At 62.4% G+C, this 21,540-nt stretch overlaps 1 protein-coding gene across 3 annotated transcripts; it reads left to right on the top strand.

Moving 5' to 3' along the window:
* Nucleotides 1–5,925: 5,925 nt before the first annotated feature.
* Nucleotides 5,926–21,419, top strand: RGS19 (regulator of G protein signaling 19). Of its 3 annotated transcripts, none has more exons than XM_082773052.1 (6): nt 5,926–6,105; nt 16,651–16,796; nt 17,005–17,141; nt 18,939–19,013; nt 19,726–19,960; nt 20,623–21,419. In XM_082773052.1, exons 3-6 carry the CDS (start codon nt 17,041–17,043, stop codon nt 20,809–20,811), a joined length of 600 nt encoding a protein of 199 aa, XP_082629178.1. In that variant the 5' UTR covers nt 5,926–6,105; nt 16,651–16,796; nt 17,005–17,040; the 3' UTR covers nt 20,812–21,419. The 3 variants fall into 3 exon arrangements, with proteins under 3 accessions (XP_082629178.1, XP_082629177.1, XP_082629179.1); XM_082773051.1 differs by lacking the exon at nt 5,926–6,105 and adding an exon at nt 14,126–14,282; XM_082773053.1 differs by lacking the exon at nt 5,926–6,105 and adding an exon at nt 14,366–14,493.
* Nucleotides 21,420–21,540: the final 121 nt, after the last annotated feature.

The following is a 21,540-nucleotide window of genomic DNA, read 5'->3' as shown; positions in this document are numbered from 1 at the left end:
ACGCCTTGGTGAATCCCTTCTGGAGATGCAGAGCTCGTGCGAGCATTTCACATTTCTGGGGTGCAAGCTTTGCACATGGGGCCTCCGCCTTTTTGTCACTTCTGTGTTGACAAACGTCTTTAGAGTGCAGGGACATCAAGCAGCATCTACCTGCTGTCCCACAACCACTACAAAAAGAAGAGGGGGAAAAAACATCCGTGCTCTACTTGTTGTCTTCATTGCCCTGGACAGAAGTGGCTACCACTGGCACACAACTTGGGATCTGAGCACCTGAGCTAGAGGAACAGGCAGGCTGGCCACACGAGCTAGCCCACGATGCCTTAAAGCAAGTCCTGGGAGCTGTTTGCTCTGGAATTGCACATGCATAAATCAGGCCTTAATCAGAACTTCCCCATTTCGGTATCACCTGATCTGCTAGAAATAGGGATTGTGCAGCGTGAAGCCAGAAATCACGCACAGGAACAGCTGCTCTGCATGTAGGAGTTGTCGGCTGGGCGCATGTGAGAAACCTCAAGGTCATGAGCGCCGCTCCTGACAACGAGCCCTGGACCTGGCTATGTCAGAACAGAAATACCAGAATGATACTTCGAGTCACCAGCCATCATCTGCTTTGTCTGCTGCCTCGTAGCCAGCAGCTCACGCACGCTTGTTTAGATGCGTCCACGTGGGAATCCAACCTACAAATAAAGAACTGCAACAGAAGCTGTGGTTTTGTTATTACTGCTCAAGACCCGGCCTGTATGAGAAAGACACTTTCCAGCTCAGACGGAGGAAATGGAAAGCACAAAGGCTCATTAGTTTGTTGTGCAGCAGGGTAGATTTCTAATGAACTGCATCTACCAAAGCACTTCGAGATGAGGAAGCAACGGGGAGAGGTGCTTTTCTTGCAAGTAGAATAAAAATCAGAGTACTTTTAGCGGGCTTGATTACACAGCCAGGAGTACCTTCACCTTCCCATCTTGTGCTAATTATTTCATTGTAGGCACTTGGCCTTCACCCCAAGGACACCCTTCCCATCGCTGATCATCCAAACCAAAGAGCAGAGAGCTCCCACCAGCTCTCCAACACCTTTGGGAGCTGCTCCAGCCATCTGTGAACTTCCACAGAGACCAGACCAAGCCACGCTCCTGGACACAGATGAAAGATTCCCACAGTGGCTTTCAATTCCTCCCACATGTTAAAAGTTTTTGAACTATCACAGCAGACAGGTTGGAGCAGGCCTGATGTGGTCCAGCTTTTCTGCCTGGTAGTCAAGAGGAGGGCACAGACACCCAGGTGCCTCCTGCCTGCCTTGATTCCAGCCAAAAAGAAGAAGCCCAAGAATACATCTTCCTCAGCTTCATCCCTGCTGTTGCCACTTCCCACTTCTTTCTGACACTGCATTACAACCATGCAGTTATCTCTCACACAGTGATGAGAGCTTGAAAGAAAGCCTATCGTTAGCTGGCACAGGTGGAAATCATAATGCTAATAGGGAATGTTATTCACCAACACTACAACAAGTCGTAAAGTCAATAACTAAATGAGTACTGCTCTGTGAAAAGGCTCGTGCCTGGTTCCCATACCATAGGACCCCCCAGGTCAGGATCAGGTCTGGTGCCTGCTGAGCAGCTCCGTGGTGGCAAGGTAGGGCTGTGGTCATGAAGCCATCCTCCAGATTTGGGTTGTGCCCACCCTGCTGAGCTGGACACCAGCACTGCCGCAGCACAGCACAAGTAAGAGCTGAATGCTTTGGGCTGAGCTTAAATAAAGCTCCTGGCCTGGGAGCAAGGGGTGTGGATGGAGGCCCCAGGTGAGGCTGCTCAGGGCCCTTAAGGATTATTTGTGCCCCTTGTCAGCAGTGCTGATAAATTGCAGCGATTTCTCCAAGGAGGACATCTCTGCAATGCCAAAGCCTTTGGGGCTGCAGCCCCAGCACTGCTTTGATCCCATTACTGAGCAGCAGCACTATCCCCCTGGCTTCTTCTTGAAGCTCAGCACTCAAAAGCAAACAAACAGCCCTGCGAAGCGGCAGAGGCTGGCTCTCAGCGGGCTGGCGTCTCTTGGGGGACCGACCTGGGTGCCTGAGAGGGCACAAGCTCCGACTGAAGCTTTTCCCACGCTTCGGGCATCAATCAAACGTCAGGGCCGTGCGGATTCTCCGCTGTCTAATAGGGGCTGACAGCCTGGCTTGGTCTTTCTCACAGCTGCAGCCCTGGCAGGGTCACTCCTTGCCCGATCGTAAATAGAGGAGCTGAGCTCTGCGCCGCCGCTGGTTTGGGCTCAAGCTGGCCAAAGGGTTAACAAGTTCTTAAGGAGAGGAATTTGGAAGAATACGAATGCACTGATATACGATGTGATTGCATAAGCTCTGTTACATTAAGAAATCAAACTAATCAGCCCCCCCCTTTTTTTTTTCTTCCCCCTAAACATGATAGAATTCATACTTGTGTCACTCTTGGCGGTGCAAAAGCCCCTTTTAAACTTTGCTCTACAACCTGCGGAGAGCCCCAGCCCAGAACTTCACGTTGCTGCTTTATCTTTGAGCTCTGGGGCCTTAAGAGAGCACAGCGGCTGTGAAGGGTGCCCGGGGTATTTCTGAGAAGGGAATAAATTAACTGTGATGACAGTGCACAGCCTGAGCTGGGCGTTCTGCAAAGACAGAGGGGGAACCGAGACACACGGGTGGGTTTTTGCCCTGGGGCAGGGGTGCTGTTGGGGTCAGCTCTGCTTCCTCCTGCCCACAGCACCTTGATCAACTCATTTAATCCCTTGAAACTCCAAAACTCCGGTCCCAAGGTGCCTTTTTTTGGTCCTTCCACTCAAATTTCCCTCTGCTGCCTGCAAAGCCCAGGTGGGGTGGAGAAGGAGGCCTTTCCAACACAAAGCCTCGCCGAGCAGCCTCCGAAAATCCCGTCCCGTTGCCTGCCAGCTTTTTTTTGGGGGTGTGCAGAAGCTGGAAACACCACAGGAGGACTCAGCCCCACTGCTATTGCCCAGTGCTTTGGAGATGGGTGTTGAGCAACCGCTGGCAGGATTGCTCCATCAAATGGGGCTTTGCAAACCCACCGGGGAGCCTTGCAGACCTGACACAGGCCGCCTCCTCTCAGATATTCATCAAAAGAGCTCCCTAGGCTGCCTGGAGGTACCGGAGCTCTGCATTTTGGGGCGGAAAACGGACTTTGCAGGTGTTTGCTTTGTGCCCAATTTCAGTCCACGCTGCCCCCACTCTCTGGGCAGCGATCACCCAACGCTCACCCCACACTACCCAGCAAGAATCCCACGGGCAATGCCAAAAAAAAAACAGAGGCAGCCCCACCAAAAAACCCTGTTCTGTGCTTTGGGGACACTCAATCTCCATCCTCCAGGCTGCGAGAAGGGGACTGTGAGGCGGCTGCCTAAGCACCCCGGGGCTGAGGCGCCTCAACCCCGGGGGTCGAAGCAGCTCAACCCCGGGGTCGAGGCAGCTCAGCCCCACACCGGGACACCTCAGCCCCATGCTGGGACACCACAGCCCCACACCGGGACACCTCAGCCCCATACCGGGACACCTCAGCCCCAGCCCGGCCGCCACCGAGGGCCCAGGCCCGGGCCTCGCCGCCCCTCAGAGCCGCTCCCGGCGGAGTCGGGCGGCACCTGCGGGCGGGCCCCGCTACTGCAGCGGCCCCGGGGAGCCTCGGAGAAGGGAAAAATAAAATAAATCTGCGGGGTTTGGGGGCATTGCTCGGGGCTGAGGCACGGCAGGGGAACGCAGCGGAGCCCCCCGGGGCTGTACCGGGAGCTGGCACCGGGAAGGGCTGGAGGCAGGCCCTGGTGGAGCTCATCGTGGGCTGGCTGGGTTGGAGGGGGACATAAAGGTCTCCCAGTTCCGAACCCTTGTTGTAAAAGGGATGCCACCCGCTACATCAGGTTGATCTGGGCTTCATCCAGCCTGGGCTTGAATGCCTCAAGGGATGGGGCATCCAAAACCTCTCAGGGCAGCCTTCCCCGGGATGGTGGTGGCCTTCCCCTGCTCCCATCCCCACTTCTCAGCCCTGGGGGAAGAAACTCGGACCAGAATCCAAGGAGGGATCCTGGTTGTTTGCTGGAGCTTTTGGCAATTGCTGGAAAAGATGCATTTCCCCTGCCCTGGGTGTGTTTAAAGAGGAGGTGTCTGGCGCTGTGGGCTATTCATTGACCAGGCCACTTCGCTGGTGATTTGGGAGCTCCCCACATCTTCTCCCCGTTCACATTTCCACGAGGTGACCTGGCTTTGTCACCAAAAGGGACACATCTGGCCCAAGAATCACAAAGATCTGCAAGCCCAAATATGCACGGGGATTTCTAAAAATCCCAAACACACACTCTAAAGCAGTTCCTGGAGACGTGGGAGGCTTTACAGGCGCTTGCAAGCTCCCAGCTAAATGAACCGCTGAAGCAAAGCCGGGAGCTGGCAGCCCCACACAGCACGAGGGAGCAGCCACCCGGCTCTGGAGCTGCTCGGAACAAAGATTTGGGAAAGTTACAACTGGAAGGGCCCGTGCCCAGGTCCGCCCTGAGCAAACGCTTTGTAGCGAGTGTGCTGGAGGGGTAAAAACAGGAAAATCCAAAGAGAATGCTGAAATGGCAGAAGATACAGTGGGATCACGCAACCCGCCTGCACAGGGGCAGGGGTCTCGGCTCCGAGATGCTGCTCGCATGGGAAGGGGTCGGGATTGGGGTTTTCAGCTCGGCAGTCAGATGTAAAGGCCTATTTTAAACGCTTTCCCCACGTAGCAGAGTGCACGTCTCAGGGATTGAAATAGACGGTGGTTTGATCATTGTCTCTCCCAGGGAAATGGGTTTTAATGAGGTTTTAAATAATAAAGTGGGATAATTTCCCTGGCTGGCACGATCATGAAATTTTTATGCTTCTTTTCTCTCCCAAAGTTTTATCACACTTTATTTTTAGCGATGCATAATCCCCCTTAAAAAAAATAGAAGAAAAAAAAAAGCAGAGAAACCACTGATTTAGGGAAAGCCGCTCCTTGGCAGGGACTCAGCCAGGGAAGCAGCCTCTGGGGCAGCTCTGCTTCCAGCAGCCCTGTTTACGGGGACCCCACAGGACCCCACAGAGGTGGGGGGACCTCCAGCACCTTCCCATCCCCATGCATTTGGGGGAAAGAGTGCGGAAGGGACACCTCCCTCCTTGTGCCCCCATGGGGAGGCAGAGTGTGGGGCCGGCTGGGTGCTGGGGCAGGGGATGATGCTGGGTCCAGCCTGCAGGGAGCTGGTGCTGGGCACCAATACTGGGTGCTGGGCACCAATACTGGGTGCTGCTGCAGATTGCAGGGTGCTGGGGCAACGCTGGGTACAGCGTGCGAGATGCTGGGTGCTGGTGCAGAGCACTGGGTGCTGGGTGAATGTGGTGGGTGCTGGTGTTGGGATCATGGTGCTGGGTAGGGTGCCAGTTTGGGATTATGGTGCCAGGTAGGGTGCCAGTTTTGGGATTACGGTGCCGAATAGGGTGCTAGTTTGGGGATTACGGTGCCAAACAGGGTGCCAGTTTGGGGATCACGGTGCCGGGTGCTGGTGCAAGTGTGCTGGTGAGGGGTCCCCGCACCATGTCCTGGCACAGGACCCCAGCACCGGGTGAGTGGTGCTGGGTGCTGGCGCCGGGTACTGGGTGCACGGTGCTGCTGCAGGATCCCAGTGCTCGTGCAGCACACCAGTCCGGCTGCACGGCACTGGTGCGTACTGGGAGCTGGCTGCTGGGTGCAGGGAGCTGGCTACAAGCTGCCTGTACCAGCTGCGCACCCAGGACCCCCCCCACCAGCACCTTTCAGGAGCAAAACCCAACCCCCTGGTTCCTCTGCCCGCTGCCCTCTCCATCCCGGCGTGTCCGCGCGGCTGTGTTTTGACGCGAGGAAGTGCCGGAGCTGCAATTGCTTTAGGAAGTCAATCGCAGGGGCCGGGAAACGCGTGCGCAGTGCCTCGGCTCGGCTCGGCTCCGCTCCGCTCCCGCTGCCTCTCCCTCTCCCCCCGGTGCCGAGCCCGGCGGCGGCGGCGGCGGCAGCGGCAGCGCAGCGGCGGCGGGGGCCGGGGGCAGCGGGGCAGCGGCGGCAGCGAACGGCGCTGCTGGGCGGTGGCAGCGCGGATGCCCGGCCCGTGAGTACCCCCCCCCTTCCTCCCCCGGGTTGGGTTTGGGGTGTATTTGTGTGTTTTTTGTTGTTTTTTTTTTGGAGGGGGGGGCTGGAAAAAAAAAAAAATAAAAAGGATGGGGGCGCACGGACGCGCGCGCACGGGCCCCGCCGCGCTCCCCTCCCTCGTGTATTGGCGCGGTGCGTGCCAAAAATCGGTGACCCCCCCCCACCACCACCACCCCTCCGCTTTTCCTGCCCTCCACCCCTCCGTGCGCGCTCCCCCCTTAACGTGCATCCTCCCTTCTCCTCCTCCTCTTCCTCCTCCTCCTCCTCCTCCTCCTCCTCCTTCTCCTCCTCCTCCCAAGCCCCGGCCACATGCACGGCGGGGCGCTGGGGCTGATGGAGAGCTCGGGCTGCTGGCCGTGCGTCCTGCTGGCCGTGTGTCCGGCTGTCCTGCTGTCCATCTGTCCGGCTGTCACCAAGCCCCCCCCCCTACTCCCGGGGGGCCGAGGGGGCTGCTGTCCGTAGCGGGATGCTCCGTGGGGACCGAGCAAAATGAGGAAGGGGAGGGGGGGCTTCCCTCTGCATCGCCCCCAGGGAAGGGCAGGGCCCCTGCGAGGAGGAGGAGGAAGAGGAGGATAGAAGAGGAAGGAGGGGGCCCCCAGCCAGCTGCAGGGCCGGCTGCACCAGGGCTTGCCCAGCCTTGGAGGGGGGGGCGCTTGCTTGCCTTGGGTTTCCCCCCAAATTTAGAGGCCTCCCTGCACCCACAGGTGTGCGCCCGGGCAGCGTTGGAGCATCCTGGGCAGGGCGCCTGGGTCCTTGCGTGCTCCCTGATGCAGAGGGGTGCAGAAGGGGTGCAGGGGGGGTGCAGGGGGGGTCCAAGGGGGGTCCACAGCCCCACCACAGACAGCAGCAGCACCGGGGAGCCCCGACCCCGCTGGCTGGGGCCACGGCTCGGGGAGGTTGGCTGAGGTCAAGGCAACCATGGGTCCCCCCAGCACCACGCAGGAGCTCAGGGCAAGGGGGAACCTGGCTCGGCGGTGCCCAGGACGTGTCCCCATCATGGGGATGTGACATCTCCCCGTCGCCCCCAACACGTGTGTGATGTGGCAGCGGGGTGCTGCCGCTTGGCACCGCGTCCCCGTGGCCGAGGAGGGATGGAGAGGGTCAAGGTGGGGCGCGGAGAGGTTCCCCCCCAACACCCGGGAAGCTCCCTCTCTCTCTCCCCGCCGCTGCCATGAGGCTGCTCTGGCACGGATCCACGGCCTTATTTAAGAAACTAAACACACACACACACACACAAAAAAAAAAAAAGTGTTAAGTGAGTGGGAGGGATTTCCCCCGCCGCGAGGGGAGTTCGCTCCCCTCTGGATGCGTCCCGCTCGTCCCGTGGCGCGCCGGATGCGCCGAGCCCGTGGCGTTGGCTGTCCTGGTGGAGACCGTGCTCGTTGGGAACACGGGTCGCCCCAGTGGGCACATATTTCAGAATGTCTCCCAGGGGAGAGCGCCACATCAGATTTCCCTACAAGGATTTTAGCTCCTCCGCGTCAGCCCTTCCCCACAAATGACTCAAGCCGCTAATCAAAATACAGTCGTGCTCTTCGGCAATTAAACAAACTCCACCTCATAAGATTATCGTGGGGAAGCAGGAATTTAGCGACTCGAATATATTTCAATCAGGGGCTGTGCGCCCGTTTTGATATTGTTATTAAAGGACAACAACCAAAAAAAAAGGAACCGAAGGGAGATAATCTGATAATGCTACTCAAACCCGCAGAGAGCAAGGGAGAAAAATACCTCGGCGGGGCAGTTCATGCTGAGCTGCCCACGGTACAGGAGCAGCACGTCCCTGCCACCTCCCAAAGTGCATCCTCTGCTGTCTTTGCTTCTCTTTGGTTCTAATCTCACTTTTAGGCTCAGCTCGGGCTACGGGATCTTGAGTTTCAACTGGGCCCGTGTGGGCACGGGTTGCGCCGCGCTCCCAGTGCACTCCGGAGCCCCCCAGGTACGGAGCGGCGGAGCAGCGCCGTGCCCCTGGCACTTGCTGGTGCTTTTGGCCCATCCAGGCCAGAAGCTCCTCGACCTCTGCAGGGAACGGGCAGCGTTTGCCACGGCTTTTTCCTCCTTCCCTCCAAGCTTTTATCCTCTGGATAAAACGTTTTGGAAAGGCGGCTCCAGAAGAGGTGGGATCGCCGCGCACGCGCTTCTGTCTCCTATCCCCAACCATCCAGAGGGGACCCTGCCTTCCCCACCAACTCCTGCTGCTCCTCGGGCTGGTTTTTCTCACCGACCCCCCCAGCCAGGAGTCAGCACCCCAAAAACAGAGCAGCCACCACGGACGGGCCGTGCCAGAGGAGGCATCGCCGCGGGGCGCAGCGCTTGGGGCTTGGCCCGGGATCGCAGACGCTTCCGGGTTACCCCGTGCCCGCGGCCTCGCCGAGACTTCCTATTACTCAGTTCCTCGTTCGTCTCTGCACATCTCTCTGCGTTTCCATTACAGAAGCTGTTCGGAGGGGTGGGGGGGAGGATCTAAAGCCGGTTGTTTATGGGCGTTATTTAATCGCCACTTCTTAATTCGGGGGAAGAAAGGAGATTGGATGTTGCCACCGGGTGTTTTTTGCCCTCCAACTTGTTCCAGCAATGATTTTCGGCCGTGTGGGGAGCAGAGGATGGGGGAACGGCGACAAAACCTTGTGTGGTGCAAGAGGGGAAGGTGCTGAGCCCGCCGGCAGCTCCGTGGGGACATCACCACCCTCTGCTCCGCCAGGCTCAGCGCACGGCGTCAGCCCCACGAGCATCTCGCCCCGTGCCCCAGCCGCTGAGCTCTACGTGAGCCTCTTCCAGCTCATTTCCATCACAGCTGGGCTTGCCCAGGCCATTTATTTCCCCGTTTACTTCACCACGTGCCACCCCATGCTGCAGTCCCTCCCGCTCCCCCCCCCATCATCCGGGGACACCCGAGCAGTTTTAATTTCCCTGTTTTCTTCCGTTATCCTTCACTGCAAGCCGGGCCCGGGCAGCGTTGGGGACCCCCATGCTTTTTAGCTGTTGCAGCGAGCCTGTTCGTGGCATCCTACAGGGCCGGGGCTGCTCTCCGTGCCTTTTTGGGACACCCACGACCTCCTGTAGGGATCGGATGCCTCCAATCCAGCTGTGCGTGCGTGCTGGGGGCGAGCGTGCCCGTGCCTTGGGTGCTGTGTGGCACCCGGGGACCCAGCAGGGGTTTGCTTTGGGGTAAAAACACAGAGAAAAACAAAAGCCAGGCTCCAACTGGACCCAGGTGCAGAGGCACACGGGGAGGGGAGAGCCCACGGTGTCGGCTCCGCCGGGTGCACAGCACCGTGGAGCTCAGCATCGAGGCAGGGGTCGCTCTGCTTTCCCCCCATCCCGCACAGCCTCCTGCAGGAGCAGGGCCACAACCCCGGGGAGGGTGGAGCAGCAGCAGCAGCCAGGAGAACTACAAAGTCCTTCGGGGTTCGGCTTGAATATTCATCTCGGGCATGGAAAAAAGGGGGTTTCCTGGCGGCGGGGAAGCGCATGGGAGCGTTTTCGGCACAAGCGGCCCTTCCAGTTCTCTAACCACCCTTGGAAGCAGCCTGGCCTGCTCTCGGCTGGCCTGCTGAGGGCTCCTCGCTCAGGATCTGCTCGCTCTGGGGACGAGGCTTTTCCACGCTCCCACCTCGCTTGTCAGCACTCGCCCAGGCACAAGGCAGGGGAGGCTGCGGCCGGCGGGACGGGCGCAGGAGCCCTCCCCCCCGAGCCAAATTTGCTGCTGGCCCTATAAAGAGGGGACTGGGGGAGCTGGCAAAGCTGTCTGGGGCTGAGGGTTTGAGTTTTTTTCCCATGGCTCCCCCCTCCTGAAGCCGATGGGGGCTTGGGGAGTTTCCTCGAGCGGGAGGAGGAATGCCCGAGCAGCGCGTCAGTGCAAAGGGCAGGAGAAGAGCAAACAGCCCCAGATCGGCATTAGCGGGCAGCAACCCCGGAAAAGGAAGGGAGAGCTTCGTGCCAGCCTTGGAAAACAAAGAAGAAACGAGGAAAGACACCACTCGTGAGCCCGGCGTGGCTTTCTCCACGAGGAGAGAGCTTGTAGAAGGGATTTGGTGCTGGGTATTGCCGTGACAGCGGTGGCAGGCAGCATCCCCTGGGCCTCCCTCGCCTCTAGGGCTCCAAAAAAGGACCAGGGTGGCCTGTCACACCAGGGGACTCGCTGAGGTCCCCAGCGAGGGCCACCCCTCACCATGCCCAGGTTGCCCCGGTGCCGGCGGTGCCTGCGTGGAAAGCAGCGGCCGTGGGCTGTCCCCGTGGCACAGGGTGACAGCGCTTCCTTCCTCCGCCGCTGCCAGCTCCTCCCCGGGGATGGCCGAGCCGAACCCCGCCGCCTTTCTTCCCCTTTGGTTTGGGTTTTTAAATAACCCCCGGGGCTGCAGACAGATGGAGGAGGAGAGCCGCTCGCTGAGCTCCCCGGTGCTCGGCAGGGACAGGGCTGAGCATCACCGCTGTGTGGGGGTCACCTCTGTCCCCTGGGGTGCTCCGGAGCTGGGACAAGGAGCCAGGTCACCAAAATCTCCCCTGCCTGTGGTGTCAGCCCGCAGGACGCTCTCCTGGGGGGTGTCCCGTGGATGGAGGGGAGCAGAGGGGCTGGCAGGAGCCTGCAGGGCAGAGGCCTGCTGGGTTCTAGCAGCCGAACTGAGCTGACACCTCTCGTGTGCAGCATTTGGGAGGTGTTTCCCTGAGCCCCCGGCCACGGGGCTGGCGTGGCCCTGGCCGGTCCCTGTGCCAGGCGAGCGGCCGCTGGGCTCTGCCCTGCCCTGACCACATCAATGGGAGCGGGGCCGGACGCGTCCTCGGTGTGTCCGGAGCCACCTCCTGCCCGTGCCAGCTCAGGAGCCCAAACCACCGGGTGTGGGTCCCCGGATGAGGCTGTCAGGATCCCATCGGGGTTTTGGTCTCATCCTGGGGCTGGGGGGGACGTCACCCATCTCATCCCGGGGCTGGGGGGGACGTTGCCCATCGGTGAGCGCGCGGAGCCGCGGTAAGCGAGCCCTTTGATCCAACGCTCCCCGGCACGCAGGGGTTTTCCCCATCCTTTCACCTCGCTCCCGGGTTTATTCTCCTTTAGTTCCTCATTTCCTCGGAAAGGCCAATTCCTCCTCATCTCCTCCTTGCTTCTGCTGGACTCCCCAAACCCCAAAATGACTCCGAATCCCGGGGGGAGCCGTGCCAGCGCTCCCACCTGCGTGTGGATGGGGTCGGGCGGCGTCCCCTCCACACCTCACCTGAGCTCCTGCAGGACAAAACCAGGCAGGATCAGATCCTCGCCGTGCTCTCCTCTCCCAGGGGGGGTTACCCACAGCTGGATCCCTCCGATGGAGGCGTTTCGGTGCACGGTGCAGGGGCCGGGGACGCTGTGGCACCGGGTGCTGCCAGCCCGGCTCTGCCTGCTCGAGGTGCCCGACCAGTCCTGCCACCTCCCGCTGCAAAACGGGGCTGGAGCTGCGGCCACACCGAGGCTTCTTCCCTCCCTTCCCTCCTTCCCTTTCCTCTCAGCCTCTGGGCTCGGTCCGTGCGTTTTGGCCCCTGCTTGGTATTGATTTTTGGGACCTTTCTCCTCTGGCATGGATCATTCCCGAGCGCTTAATGGGAGCCGGCCTTAACCCCGCCGCGGTGCCTCTCCTAATAGAAGCGGAATTGCCAGGGCTTGCCTTATTAAATCCCCCGGCTGATTGTGCTATTTTTACGCCGCGGAATAATTAACCACCTTTCTGTGCAGGAGCCGGGGCCTGGAGGGGAAGGCCGCCGGCTGCAAGGGTCCCCTCGGGGCGTGTCGGCTGGGGTTGTTTTGGGGAGAATAGCGGCGGCTTTGGGCTCGGAGGATGCTCGCTGCAGAAAGAGCCGGTGCTAAAGACGAGGGAGGTGCCGGGACGAACCAAACGCCGCGTGCAGCATCTCCTCCTTCCTGTCGGCAGGCCCTGCCTCTCCCCCTGCCGTAGCGGGTGGCAGAAAAAATCACAGCCGGGCTCCCCCGGAGGCATCCGCTCGCCGCCGCCTCCGCCACGTGCGCGGGTGCCTCTGCGGGTGCTCGGGGAGCCAGCAGCGGGCAGGGCGGGGTGGAGGTGCAGATGTGGGAGCATCACCTCCGCCCTCATCCCCACGGGGCCAAAGGGGGTCCCCGGATCCGGCCGGTGCCCGGTTGTGGTTGCAGGAGGCGCTGGCACCTCCTGGTAGCACCCCGGGGTCAGCCTTGCCCACAGGGCACCAGGATGGTGAGGGGGGGGGGGGCTCGAGCCCAGCCTTTTTAAGGCCTTTTCTAATTGTTGAAGGGAAAAAAAAAAAAAAGAAAAAAACAAAAAAAGAAAAAACAACAAAAAAGCAGTGTCTAAGAATAGCTCCTAAAACTTCCTGTGCGCCGGCAGGTGGCTGGGGCAGGCAGCGGGGGTGGGAGGCAGCTGCGGGGCTCGGCGGCGCCGTGTGCCCATGGGGTGAGGGGGTCCCGGGGGTCCCGGCCCTGCTGCCACCCGCTGGGGCTGCCCACGGGGGCCAATTCTAGCCCAATTTGGCAAGTTTGGCAGAGGTCGGAGGTGCTGAGGTTGTGCGCCCTGCAGTGTCCCCGCAGCGTCCCGTGGGGACAGTTCCACGGGTGGCAGTGGGGGACACGAGCTCCGGGTGTTTTTGCAGCCCTGCTGGGGCACGGAGAGGCAGCAGAGCTCGTGTGGCTGTGGGCCCGGCTTGGCCTTCTGTTTTTGACCCCTAAAATACGAGGGGATGCTCCCTCCTGTGGCAGAAAGCCAACGCCCGTGGTGGAAAACAAAAACTCCCGCGGTGCCCAGCGAGCTGGGGGTGCTGGGGGCTCCCACGCGGGGCTGGGAGCTGGCAAAGGGAAACCCCAGGGAAAATAAACGAGTTTCGGGTGCCTGGAGAAACAAAACATCCCAAAAGAGCCCCAAAAGCCCCCAGGAGAGCGACGCCGCTCGGCTGCTGCACGGAGAGGCAGGATGAGGCCGGGTGGTGAAGCCCCAGCCGGGCTGGGTGCACCGGGAAATGCAGGTGCCCAGTGGGAGTCCCGGCCCCACAGCATCCCCTCCGTGGGGCCAAGGTGCAGGAAAAGGAGCCGCTAAAACGTGGGGGGGACTTTGCAGGGGGCTCCCCCCCCCGCTGCGGTGCGCACTCAGCCCTTGTTTTTGGGTGCTGGGGTGCACGGCACGGGAGATAACAGCCTGCATCCTCTGGGGAAGGCGAGGTAGCAAAAAGGGCACAGGGCCGGGCTGATAACGGGCACGTGCTGCGGCCGGGGCTCGGAGCTGCCGCGGGGTGGCCACGGTGCCGTCACCACAGCCCCTTGGCTCTGGTGGCAGGAGCGGGGCCGTGCCCGGCGTCTGCACCCGAGGCCAGGGGTGGAGCCCCCTCCACCCACAGCGCTGCCGAGGGCAAATTCAATCAAGGAAGCTGAGGTCGCGCGTCTGATTTTTCTCTCTCGTGTTGTTGTTGGTTTTGTTTTTTTTTTTTTTTTTTCTCTTCAGAAAAAAAAAAAAAAAAAAAAAACAAACAACTTTGTTTGTGAGTCACTCTTGGCCGAGGGAGTTCGGCTCCGCTCTGCATGTCAAGCGGGCTGGCGCATCCCTCTTTCGCACAGATGCTGCTGGAAGGCACCGTGCAGGGAGGGCTCTGACTCAGCCCGCCCGGAGTCACCGGCCCCGCTCGCCCGCTGCCAAATTCCTCGCCCCGCGGGCAGAGCCCTGGGAGGCTCCGGAGACCCGAAAAATCCTGGGGCACGGCACGGTGGAAACCGTGAGCTCTTCAGGGCTCTTCGAAGTGCTCGGGACGCATCCTTGCATCACTTGGGATCACTCGGATCCTCGTGGTGGCTCTTTCCTCGGCTGTGGGGTTGCTCCAGCACCGGCACACCCTGGTCCTGTCCCCATGCCCAAAACGCCCGGCACCGCGGTGGGCACCCGGCACCGCCGGGACAGCCCCGTCCCCACGCTGCTCTCACGCTTACAGCATCGACAGGAGGCAGCCGAGGGGAGGAAGCAGGAAGAAAGCACGGCCCTGCCGCCACCAACCGGGCTCCCCGTAACCCCCGGGCTGCCCGGTGCCCGTGGCACTGCCCTCCCGTGCCACCCGAGCGGGCGCCCTCGGCTCTTGGCCGGCACGGAGCAGCGGCGGGGAGAGCAGCCGGGCCTTGGCGGGGCTTTCCCAAAAAAGGTCTGAACTCTTCGTTTGAGTTTGCCACTTCCCTTACCACTCCCTTTCCTGTGAGAGGATGTGTTCGGCTTCTTTTCTTTTCTCTTACTTTCTTCTTTTCTCTCCCGTCTCCCTGCCCGCCGAGCCGGGCGATGCCGCGCTCCCGCCGCTGAGGCTGCCGGGCCGAGCCCAGCCGGGTGCCGGCGGCGGCGTGGCGATGGCCGGAGCGCAGGTAGGGACGGATGCGCCGCGGTGGTGGCCCCTTTGGGGACGTTGGGGCTGCCCCTGGGACGTCCCAACGGGGGCCGGGTGGGTGCAGGGGGGCTCGGCGAGGCGGGGCCGGGGCGGGCGCGGGGCGCAGCGCTCGGTTGCGCCCCGCTTTGTGGCCGGAGGAGGAGGAAGAGGAGGATGAGGAGGATGCCCCGGCGCTGCCACGGTGGCTCCAGGCACCGTGCCCAGCTCGGGGAGCACGGGGTGCGTGCGGGGACATCACCCCCAGCGCTTGGGTCAGCGCTCGCCGTGGCTTTGCTGCGCGGTGTCGGGGTGCGTGGGGCCTCTTGCAGCCGGAGCGGGGCGATTTTGGTGCCTTAGGCCAGGGCCAGCAGTGCCACATGGTGCCTGGGGGCAGAGCCGACACCACGGCGGCCCCAATAAGGAGGCAGCCGGCCTGGGGAAGGGGACATTTCCCTTCCAAAGCGATTTTGGGGCAGCTTCCGTCGTGCGCAGCCAAAAAAGGGGGCTTGGAGCTGTGAAAAGCACCGGGGTGGCACGGCCACGGCCCCGCTGTTGGTGCGCTCTGCGTTGGGATGGGGAGAGCTGCGGGGCGGCACCGGGCGAAGCCCCCGGGGAGCTCGGGGAGCTGCCTGGGTGGGGACGAGGGTGGCTGTCGGGGCGTCTCTTGCCTCTGCTTGGGAAACGTCCCCTTTTCGGCCGCCTTCCTCTTTTCGCAGCCTCGTGCGCACCCGCGCCTCCCCTCCGGCACCGCGCGGCCCCGCTTCCTGATCCGCCGGCCCCGGTGGCCCCATCCCTGCGGCCCCGTCCCTCTGTTCCCAACCCTCGGCCACCCCACGGCCTCCTGCTCTTTGCCCCGGGGCCGCCTGGATCAGGGTGTTCCCTGCACCCGTTTTTTCCCCCGTGTTTGCCCCGTCCCCGCGGCCCCCTTGCTGTAATTCGCGCCCCGGTCGCTGCCGGTTTGCTGTGGGATTTTGCTGCCTGCGGGCAGGGGGGAGAGCGGCTTGGGGGGAGTGAAAGGGGTGGGTCTGGGAGAAGCAAAGCCAAGGGGGGGAAAAAAAAAAAGAAAAAAAAGAAAAAACATGAAAAAAAAAGGAGGATTTTGAAATGCACCTGACAGCAGCGCTGTCTGAGGGCGCGGAGCCCGCTGCCGAGCCGGGTGACAAGGTCACAGCCGTCCTGCCAGCACTCGGGTCTATAAATAGGGACAATTGGGAGAGAAACACAGCCTCGCTCCTTTTTAGTTCCTGTGGGAGCGAGGGGAGCCAGCGGGAGGGTTCCAAGGGCCGGGGCCAGGAGCTCGCTGAAGGCTCTGCCATGGGGTGGCCGTGCCCGGGGAGGGGACGAGCGCAGCCCCCAGTCCTTGCAGCCTTGGTGCACGGCTCCGAGCTCCTGCCACCAGCATCCCCCTGCTCAGCCTGGCCCCAAAACCCCAGACCCATGGCAGGATATGGACCCAGGGGGATGGGATGAGGGGTAATGGGGTCGGGGCTGCTTCAGGACAGGGCTGCCGAGGGCTGTGGGGTGGGCGAGCAGGGTGAGCCGTGATGGAGAGCTCCGGGCTCGGCCAGTGTTTGGCACCCCTCGGGTCTGGTTTGGTGCCGGGAGCTCAGAGAACTTCCCCCCCTGGTTCCTTCCACTCACATGATGCCGCAGAGCAGCTCTGACTTCCCCATCCCCAAAATGTGGCTCCCTGGGGCCCAGCCATGGCACGGGGCACGGCCGGGGGCGGGCGAGGCTCAGCCCCGCTCCCCGCCTGGCCCCGCTGCTGCGTGCGGAGCTCAGCACCCCCAATCCCCTTGCTGTAAGCCAAACACAGCAGGGCAGAGCCAAAATTTGGGGACATCGAGCCTGAGACCAGCCCAGAGCAGCCCCCAGGAGCCCCGCACCCATGGGTGCCCGGCAGGGCTCAGCCATCACCCTGCCAGCAAAGCACCAGAGGGGTCCCAGCGTGGCGTGGAGCGCACCCGCTGCCTGGCTTTCCCCTCCTCCTTTCCTTTTCACTTCCTTTTCTTGCCCCGTTTCTGCCCGCCGTGCCCCAACCCGCAGCCTGCCAAGGGCCCTTCCCAGCATGGAGCAGCCCTGCCCGAGCTGCTCCCCGCGGGGATGGGTGCTGGCCGCGGGGGTAACGCGGTGCCCCCCGTCTTGCTTCCCGCAGGCTCCATCCAGGAGGCTGCAGGGACGCTAGCGGGGCCGTGCCGGCGCCACGGGTCACGACCCGCAGCCTGGGAGGAGCGGCGAGCAGCAGAAGGGCCCCCGCAGCACGACCCCCCCACGTCCACCGTGTATGAGGCTGGGACGCAGGTGAGACAGAGACCGGGGCCGGGTGGGGGGATGATGGCGAGCGGGACCCCAAAATAAATCACGGTGCTGGGGTCCCGCGTTCGGCTCCGTGCTCGTACCGGCGGTGGCACCCACAGCACGGACCCCAAAACTGCTTTTTTTTGGGGGGAAAACTGGTGGTGGTGTCCTGCCCGCAGCTCACTCACCCTCCTCTCCGTGTGCCCTCCAGTACGCAGGACCCGCGTCCGCAGAGACACCCCTTCCGATGTCCCGGCATGAGACTTCTCCGACAACGGTGCAACCCGCCAGCAACCACCGCCCCAACGCCTGCTGCTTCTGCTGGTGCTGCTGCTGCAGTTGCTCGTGGTACGTGTGTGTCCCCCCCTCCCTCACCTCGGGGGTGTTTCTGTGCGTGTGGGGTTTGTAGGGGGTGTTTGGACCTGGAGGGGACCGGGAAATCAGCAGGGCTGCTGTGGGGAGGGGTGCACACGTTGCTGGAATCTGTGCAGAGCCCGGGGAGCTCGCTCTGTGCAGCCAAGCCTCGGTGCACCACGGCTCCTTCCCTTCAGCCAAGGCTTTTAAAATATCTAGAGCGGAAAGCAGCACCGGGAACCCTCGTCCTGCGCTGCATTAAGGGCGCTGCTGGGGCTGGAAGTCCCCGGCCGGGCTGCGCGTGGGAAGCAGGAGGCAGCAGAGCGAGGAGTTGGGCCCCGCTGCCCTCCGGCTTCATCCCAAATCTTGGCCCCCCCCTCCTGGAGCACCCGGCTGCTCCGGGCAGGAGCAGGAGCTCTGTGCGTGGTGCTGTGCAGAGCTGGGCCCCGGTGCTGCCCGAAACCAAGCCACCACCAGCTGCTCGCCATCGGCTGCGCCTCCCCTCCTCTCTGAGGATTCCCAGCTCCGTTTTCTCGCTGGATGACCGGATTTTGGGGAGCCCGTCTGCTCTTCTCCATCCTCTGCGTCAGCCCGCTGAGATCCCTGATGACTCCTCAGCAGCTCCAGGCTTTGTGGCCACCGACAGCATCAAGCCCAGAGGAGCATCCAGACCTGGAGCTGAGCCCTGTGCACCCCCACGGCACACCCCAGCGCTTTGCAAACCTCGGCAGCACTGCCACACCTCGGCCCTGCAAGCCTCTGCCGTGTCCTTGGGGCCCCAGCTCCTCGCCAGCTCCGTTTCCTCCACCTCCCAACGCGGCGAGGCCCCGGAGCAGCTCCCAGCTCCCCTCGCTGCCAGCCCCAGGCTCGGTGACACTCGGGCACGGGCAGCGTGCCACCTCCTCTGCCTCCCTCCTCGGTGTCCGCGAGAGCTCACGAGCAAGAGACGGGACAGAAAAACCCCACAGAAAGCAAGCGAGGACCGGGACGAGCCATCCCCGGGCTCAGCGGGGCCGGGTGACAAACCCTTTGGGGACAGCGTGGGCAGGGACGTGCCCGCAGCCGCAGCCACCGCGCGACGGCTTCGCCCACCCTCCCGCTGCCGAGGGGGGGGGAGAAGTTTGCAGGGCCGACGTTGTGCGAGCGCCGAGGGGCAGTGTCGCAAGCAGGAAGCTCTGTGGTTGGCGCCGGGCTCCGAAATTCGCGGGGGGAAGTTGGCTGGAGGCCGCTTTCCTCTCGCACCCTGGGGGCGAGGAGCTGGGGACGCAGGGGGGACGCCGGTGCCCCGGTGTCTCCGTCGTGCGTGCGCTCCGGCTGCGGGTTGGGGCATCCCCGGCGCACCGAGGGTGCAGGGTTCAGCCCGTGGCCTTCCCAAATTTATCCCTGCTGCACGCTTCCTGCACAAACCGGGAGCCGCTGGCAGCTGGAGAGGGCGATAACCCAGCCCAGCACCCTGCCCGCAGCGTCCTGCAGCCACTTTTTGGTGGCGTGGTGCACGCCGGCTGCACCTGGCTGCTGATCTCTGCGGGTGCTGCTGCCCTGCCCCGGTTCAGCCCCAGTTCAGCGGTGCCCCGAGCTCAGGAAACCATTGCACGACCGGGGTGGAATTGCACAAGAAGGGAGCCGGGGTGCTGGGGGCGGGCAGGGCGCTGCTGCACCCGGGGACGAGCCGGGGGTGCGGGGTGTGGGTGCCCAGGGAGGAAATTTCTCATCCAGGAGTTATCGGGGACGGGGTGGGGGCAGCAGCCCCGGCCCCTGCCGCCCGTTTCTACCTTTCCGTCTCCCCGTTAGGAACGAGGACCGGGAGCGAGCATGGAGGGCGTCTCGGGAGACCAAACTGGAGACCATCCCAAACTGTGAAGCGTGGTGAGTGCAGGGGCAGCGCCGGGGGCATGGCACGGCACAGTTTGGCACGGCACAGCACAATTTGGCACGGCACAGCACGGGGAGCCGTGCGCCGAGCCTCCTGTGGCACCCACGGGGGTCAGGACGGGGGTGCCAGCACCAAGCCCCTGCTCCCTCGGGCACAGGATGGACCCCCCCGCACACAGCCCACCCGTGGGTGCTCTGCGCAGCACCTGGTGCAGCACCCAGGGGTCAGGTGTGTTAATTAGCCAGCAGTAATTACTGCCCCTGCCTTGCTGTAACGAGGTGGATTTGCATGGAGTAGCTGTGCTCTGGGCCTGGTTTCTCCCCGAGTGGCTCGGACCTGCCAGCAGCGCAGCTCAGCACTGTGCTTCCTCCTGTCTTAGTGCAAAACCAGCAGCAAAATGGGTCTAATTTGGGGAAATTCAGCTTAAACCAAGCCCGGGGTCCAGCCTGGCCAAACAGAGCCCGGACAAACCCCGATAGTGCTTCTGGGGAGCTCTGGGAGCCCCGCAATGAGCGGAGCCTGAGCAGCAGGCACACAGGGGGTGCATTTGGGGTGTTTTGGGGGTCCCCTGGGACCACCCCTGTTGTAGGGGATGCGCACGGAGCCACGGGTGGGGAATCCCCAGCCCTCCAGCCCCATCCCACGTCCCGCTCCAGCGGTAATGCTTTTCCCTTTGCCTCCCCCCAAATCCCGGCGACCCCGCAGCGCCAAACCCACGCCCGAGGAGGTGCGGGGCTGGGCACAGTCCTTCGACAAGCTGATGAAGAGCCCGGCGGGCCGCAACGTCTTCCGGGAGTTCTTGAGGACTGAGTACAGCGAGGAGAACATGCTCTTCTGGCTGGCGTGCGAGGAGCTCAAAACCGAGTGCAACAAACACACCATCGACGAGAAGGCCAGGATGATCTACGAGGACTACATCTCCATCCTCTCGCCCAAGGAGGTACGGGGTAGGGCCCCTCCGGAGCTCGGGAAGGGGTTGTGCGGGGTAAAAGTGAGGTTTTTGGGGTGGTTTTGTTAGGGAAAAAGCACCCGCGGGGCTGTTTGGGGTGTCGGGGATGCGCTGGGGACGCTGGTTCAGCAGGAGGAGAGCAGGGGTGTGGAGGGATCGTGCCAAACCCCTGGGACAGCACAGGGTGAAGGCTTTGCCCCCTGCTCGTGCACAGCAACGTCCCCAATCCCCATCCCAATCCCAATCCCAATCCCAAAGCTCCTCGCAGCGCTGGCCCATGGCTCAGCCGGGCTGTGCTGCGGGGCCGGAGCCTCACGAGGGCACCAGCGGGCCGAGGAGATGCTGCAGCAGCCCCGGGTGGGGACACCCCGAGCCACAACCCAGCACCCAGCCAGGGGACGGGGGGGGGACAGCACCACCCCAAAACCAGCCCCATGCGAGCCCATTTCACACCCCGTCCCCAGTAATTTACCAGGGATGGAGCTGTCCTGCCGGCACGGCACCGGGGTGGTCCCCAAATTCTCGCCACGGGGCCACCGTTTGGCGCTGCCCCACGAGGTTTTCACCCAGGGCTGGGTCTCGGGGTGTCGGGTTTGGGGTTTCGGTGCCGGGCTTCCCCAGTTATAACCCTAATTTCTCTCTGTGGTGCCCAGGTGAGCCTGGACTCGCGGGTGCGGGAGGTGATCAACCGCAAGATGCAGGAGCCGTCCTCGCACACCTTCGACGACGCGCAGCTGCAGATTTACACCCTCATGCACAGAGACTCCTACCCTCGCTTCCTGAACTCTGCCATATACAAATCGCTGCTCCAGAGCGTCTCCCGCTCCTCCTCCGAGTCCTAAAAGGGGGCACCCACGGGGGGGGTGTCCACCCACGGGGTGTGGGGGACACACCGGCGGGGCACGCGGCACCCCCGGGAGGGTTTGGGGACCCGCCAACCTCCCGAATCTTCCCCCCCCCCCCCCACCCTGAGTTTTTAGCTTTTTACCTACGAACCCTCAGGCCGGTTTTTGGGTCCCCCCCCAGGGCCACCCTCTAGGATTATCCTCCATGGTGGGGGGGGGTCGTGGCACCGCAGCCCCCCTCCCCCGGGGTGGCTCCGTACTACTGAACCCTGCCCCGGCCCCGGCGAGCTGGGGAGCACCCGGGGGTCCCCCCCGCGCCCCTCCTCGCCCCCCGTTTTGAAGAGGTCACTTTATCCCCTCTCCGCCACCCCCGGGGACACAGCACATCCCCGTTTCCCACCTGAGACCCGTTTGGGGACTGTTTTTTTGGGGTTTTTCTTTATGGGGGGGGGGGGGCGTTGGGAAGGGAAGGTCAATTGTCTGTTGTTTTTTTTTTTGTTGTGTTTTTTTTTTAAATCTTTTTATTTTTAAATGCTTTTTTTTTTTTTTTTTCCTTGGCTTTTACCAGGAGGGCGGGGGGTTTCGTCTGGAGGGGCGGGAGGGGGGGTTTGACAGACGTCTGTGTACATATAAAAACTTGTCAGGTTTACCTCGCTCCGTCTGTTTGAAGGGTCTGACGGGGGGGGGGAGCAGTCCTGCAGCCCCTTTGCGTCCCCAAAAAGGTCC

Source organism: Aythya marila (genome assembly GCF_965140915.1).
Source record: "Aythya marila genome assembly, chromosome: 16".
Taxonomy (NCBI): domain Eukaryota; kingdom Metazoa; phylum Chordata; class Aves; order Anseriformes; family Anatidae; genus Aythya; species Aythya marila.
The sequence above is the reverse complement of the archived record's forward strand: the minus strand, read 5'-3'. Positions and strand labels throughout refer to the sequence as shown.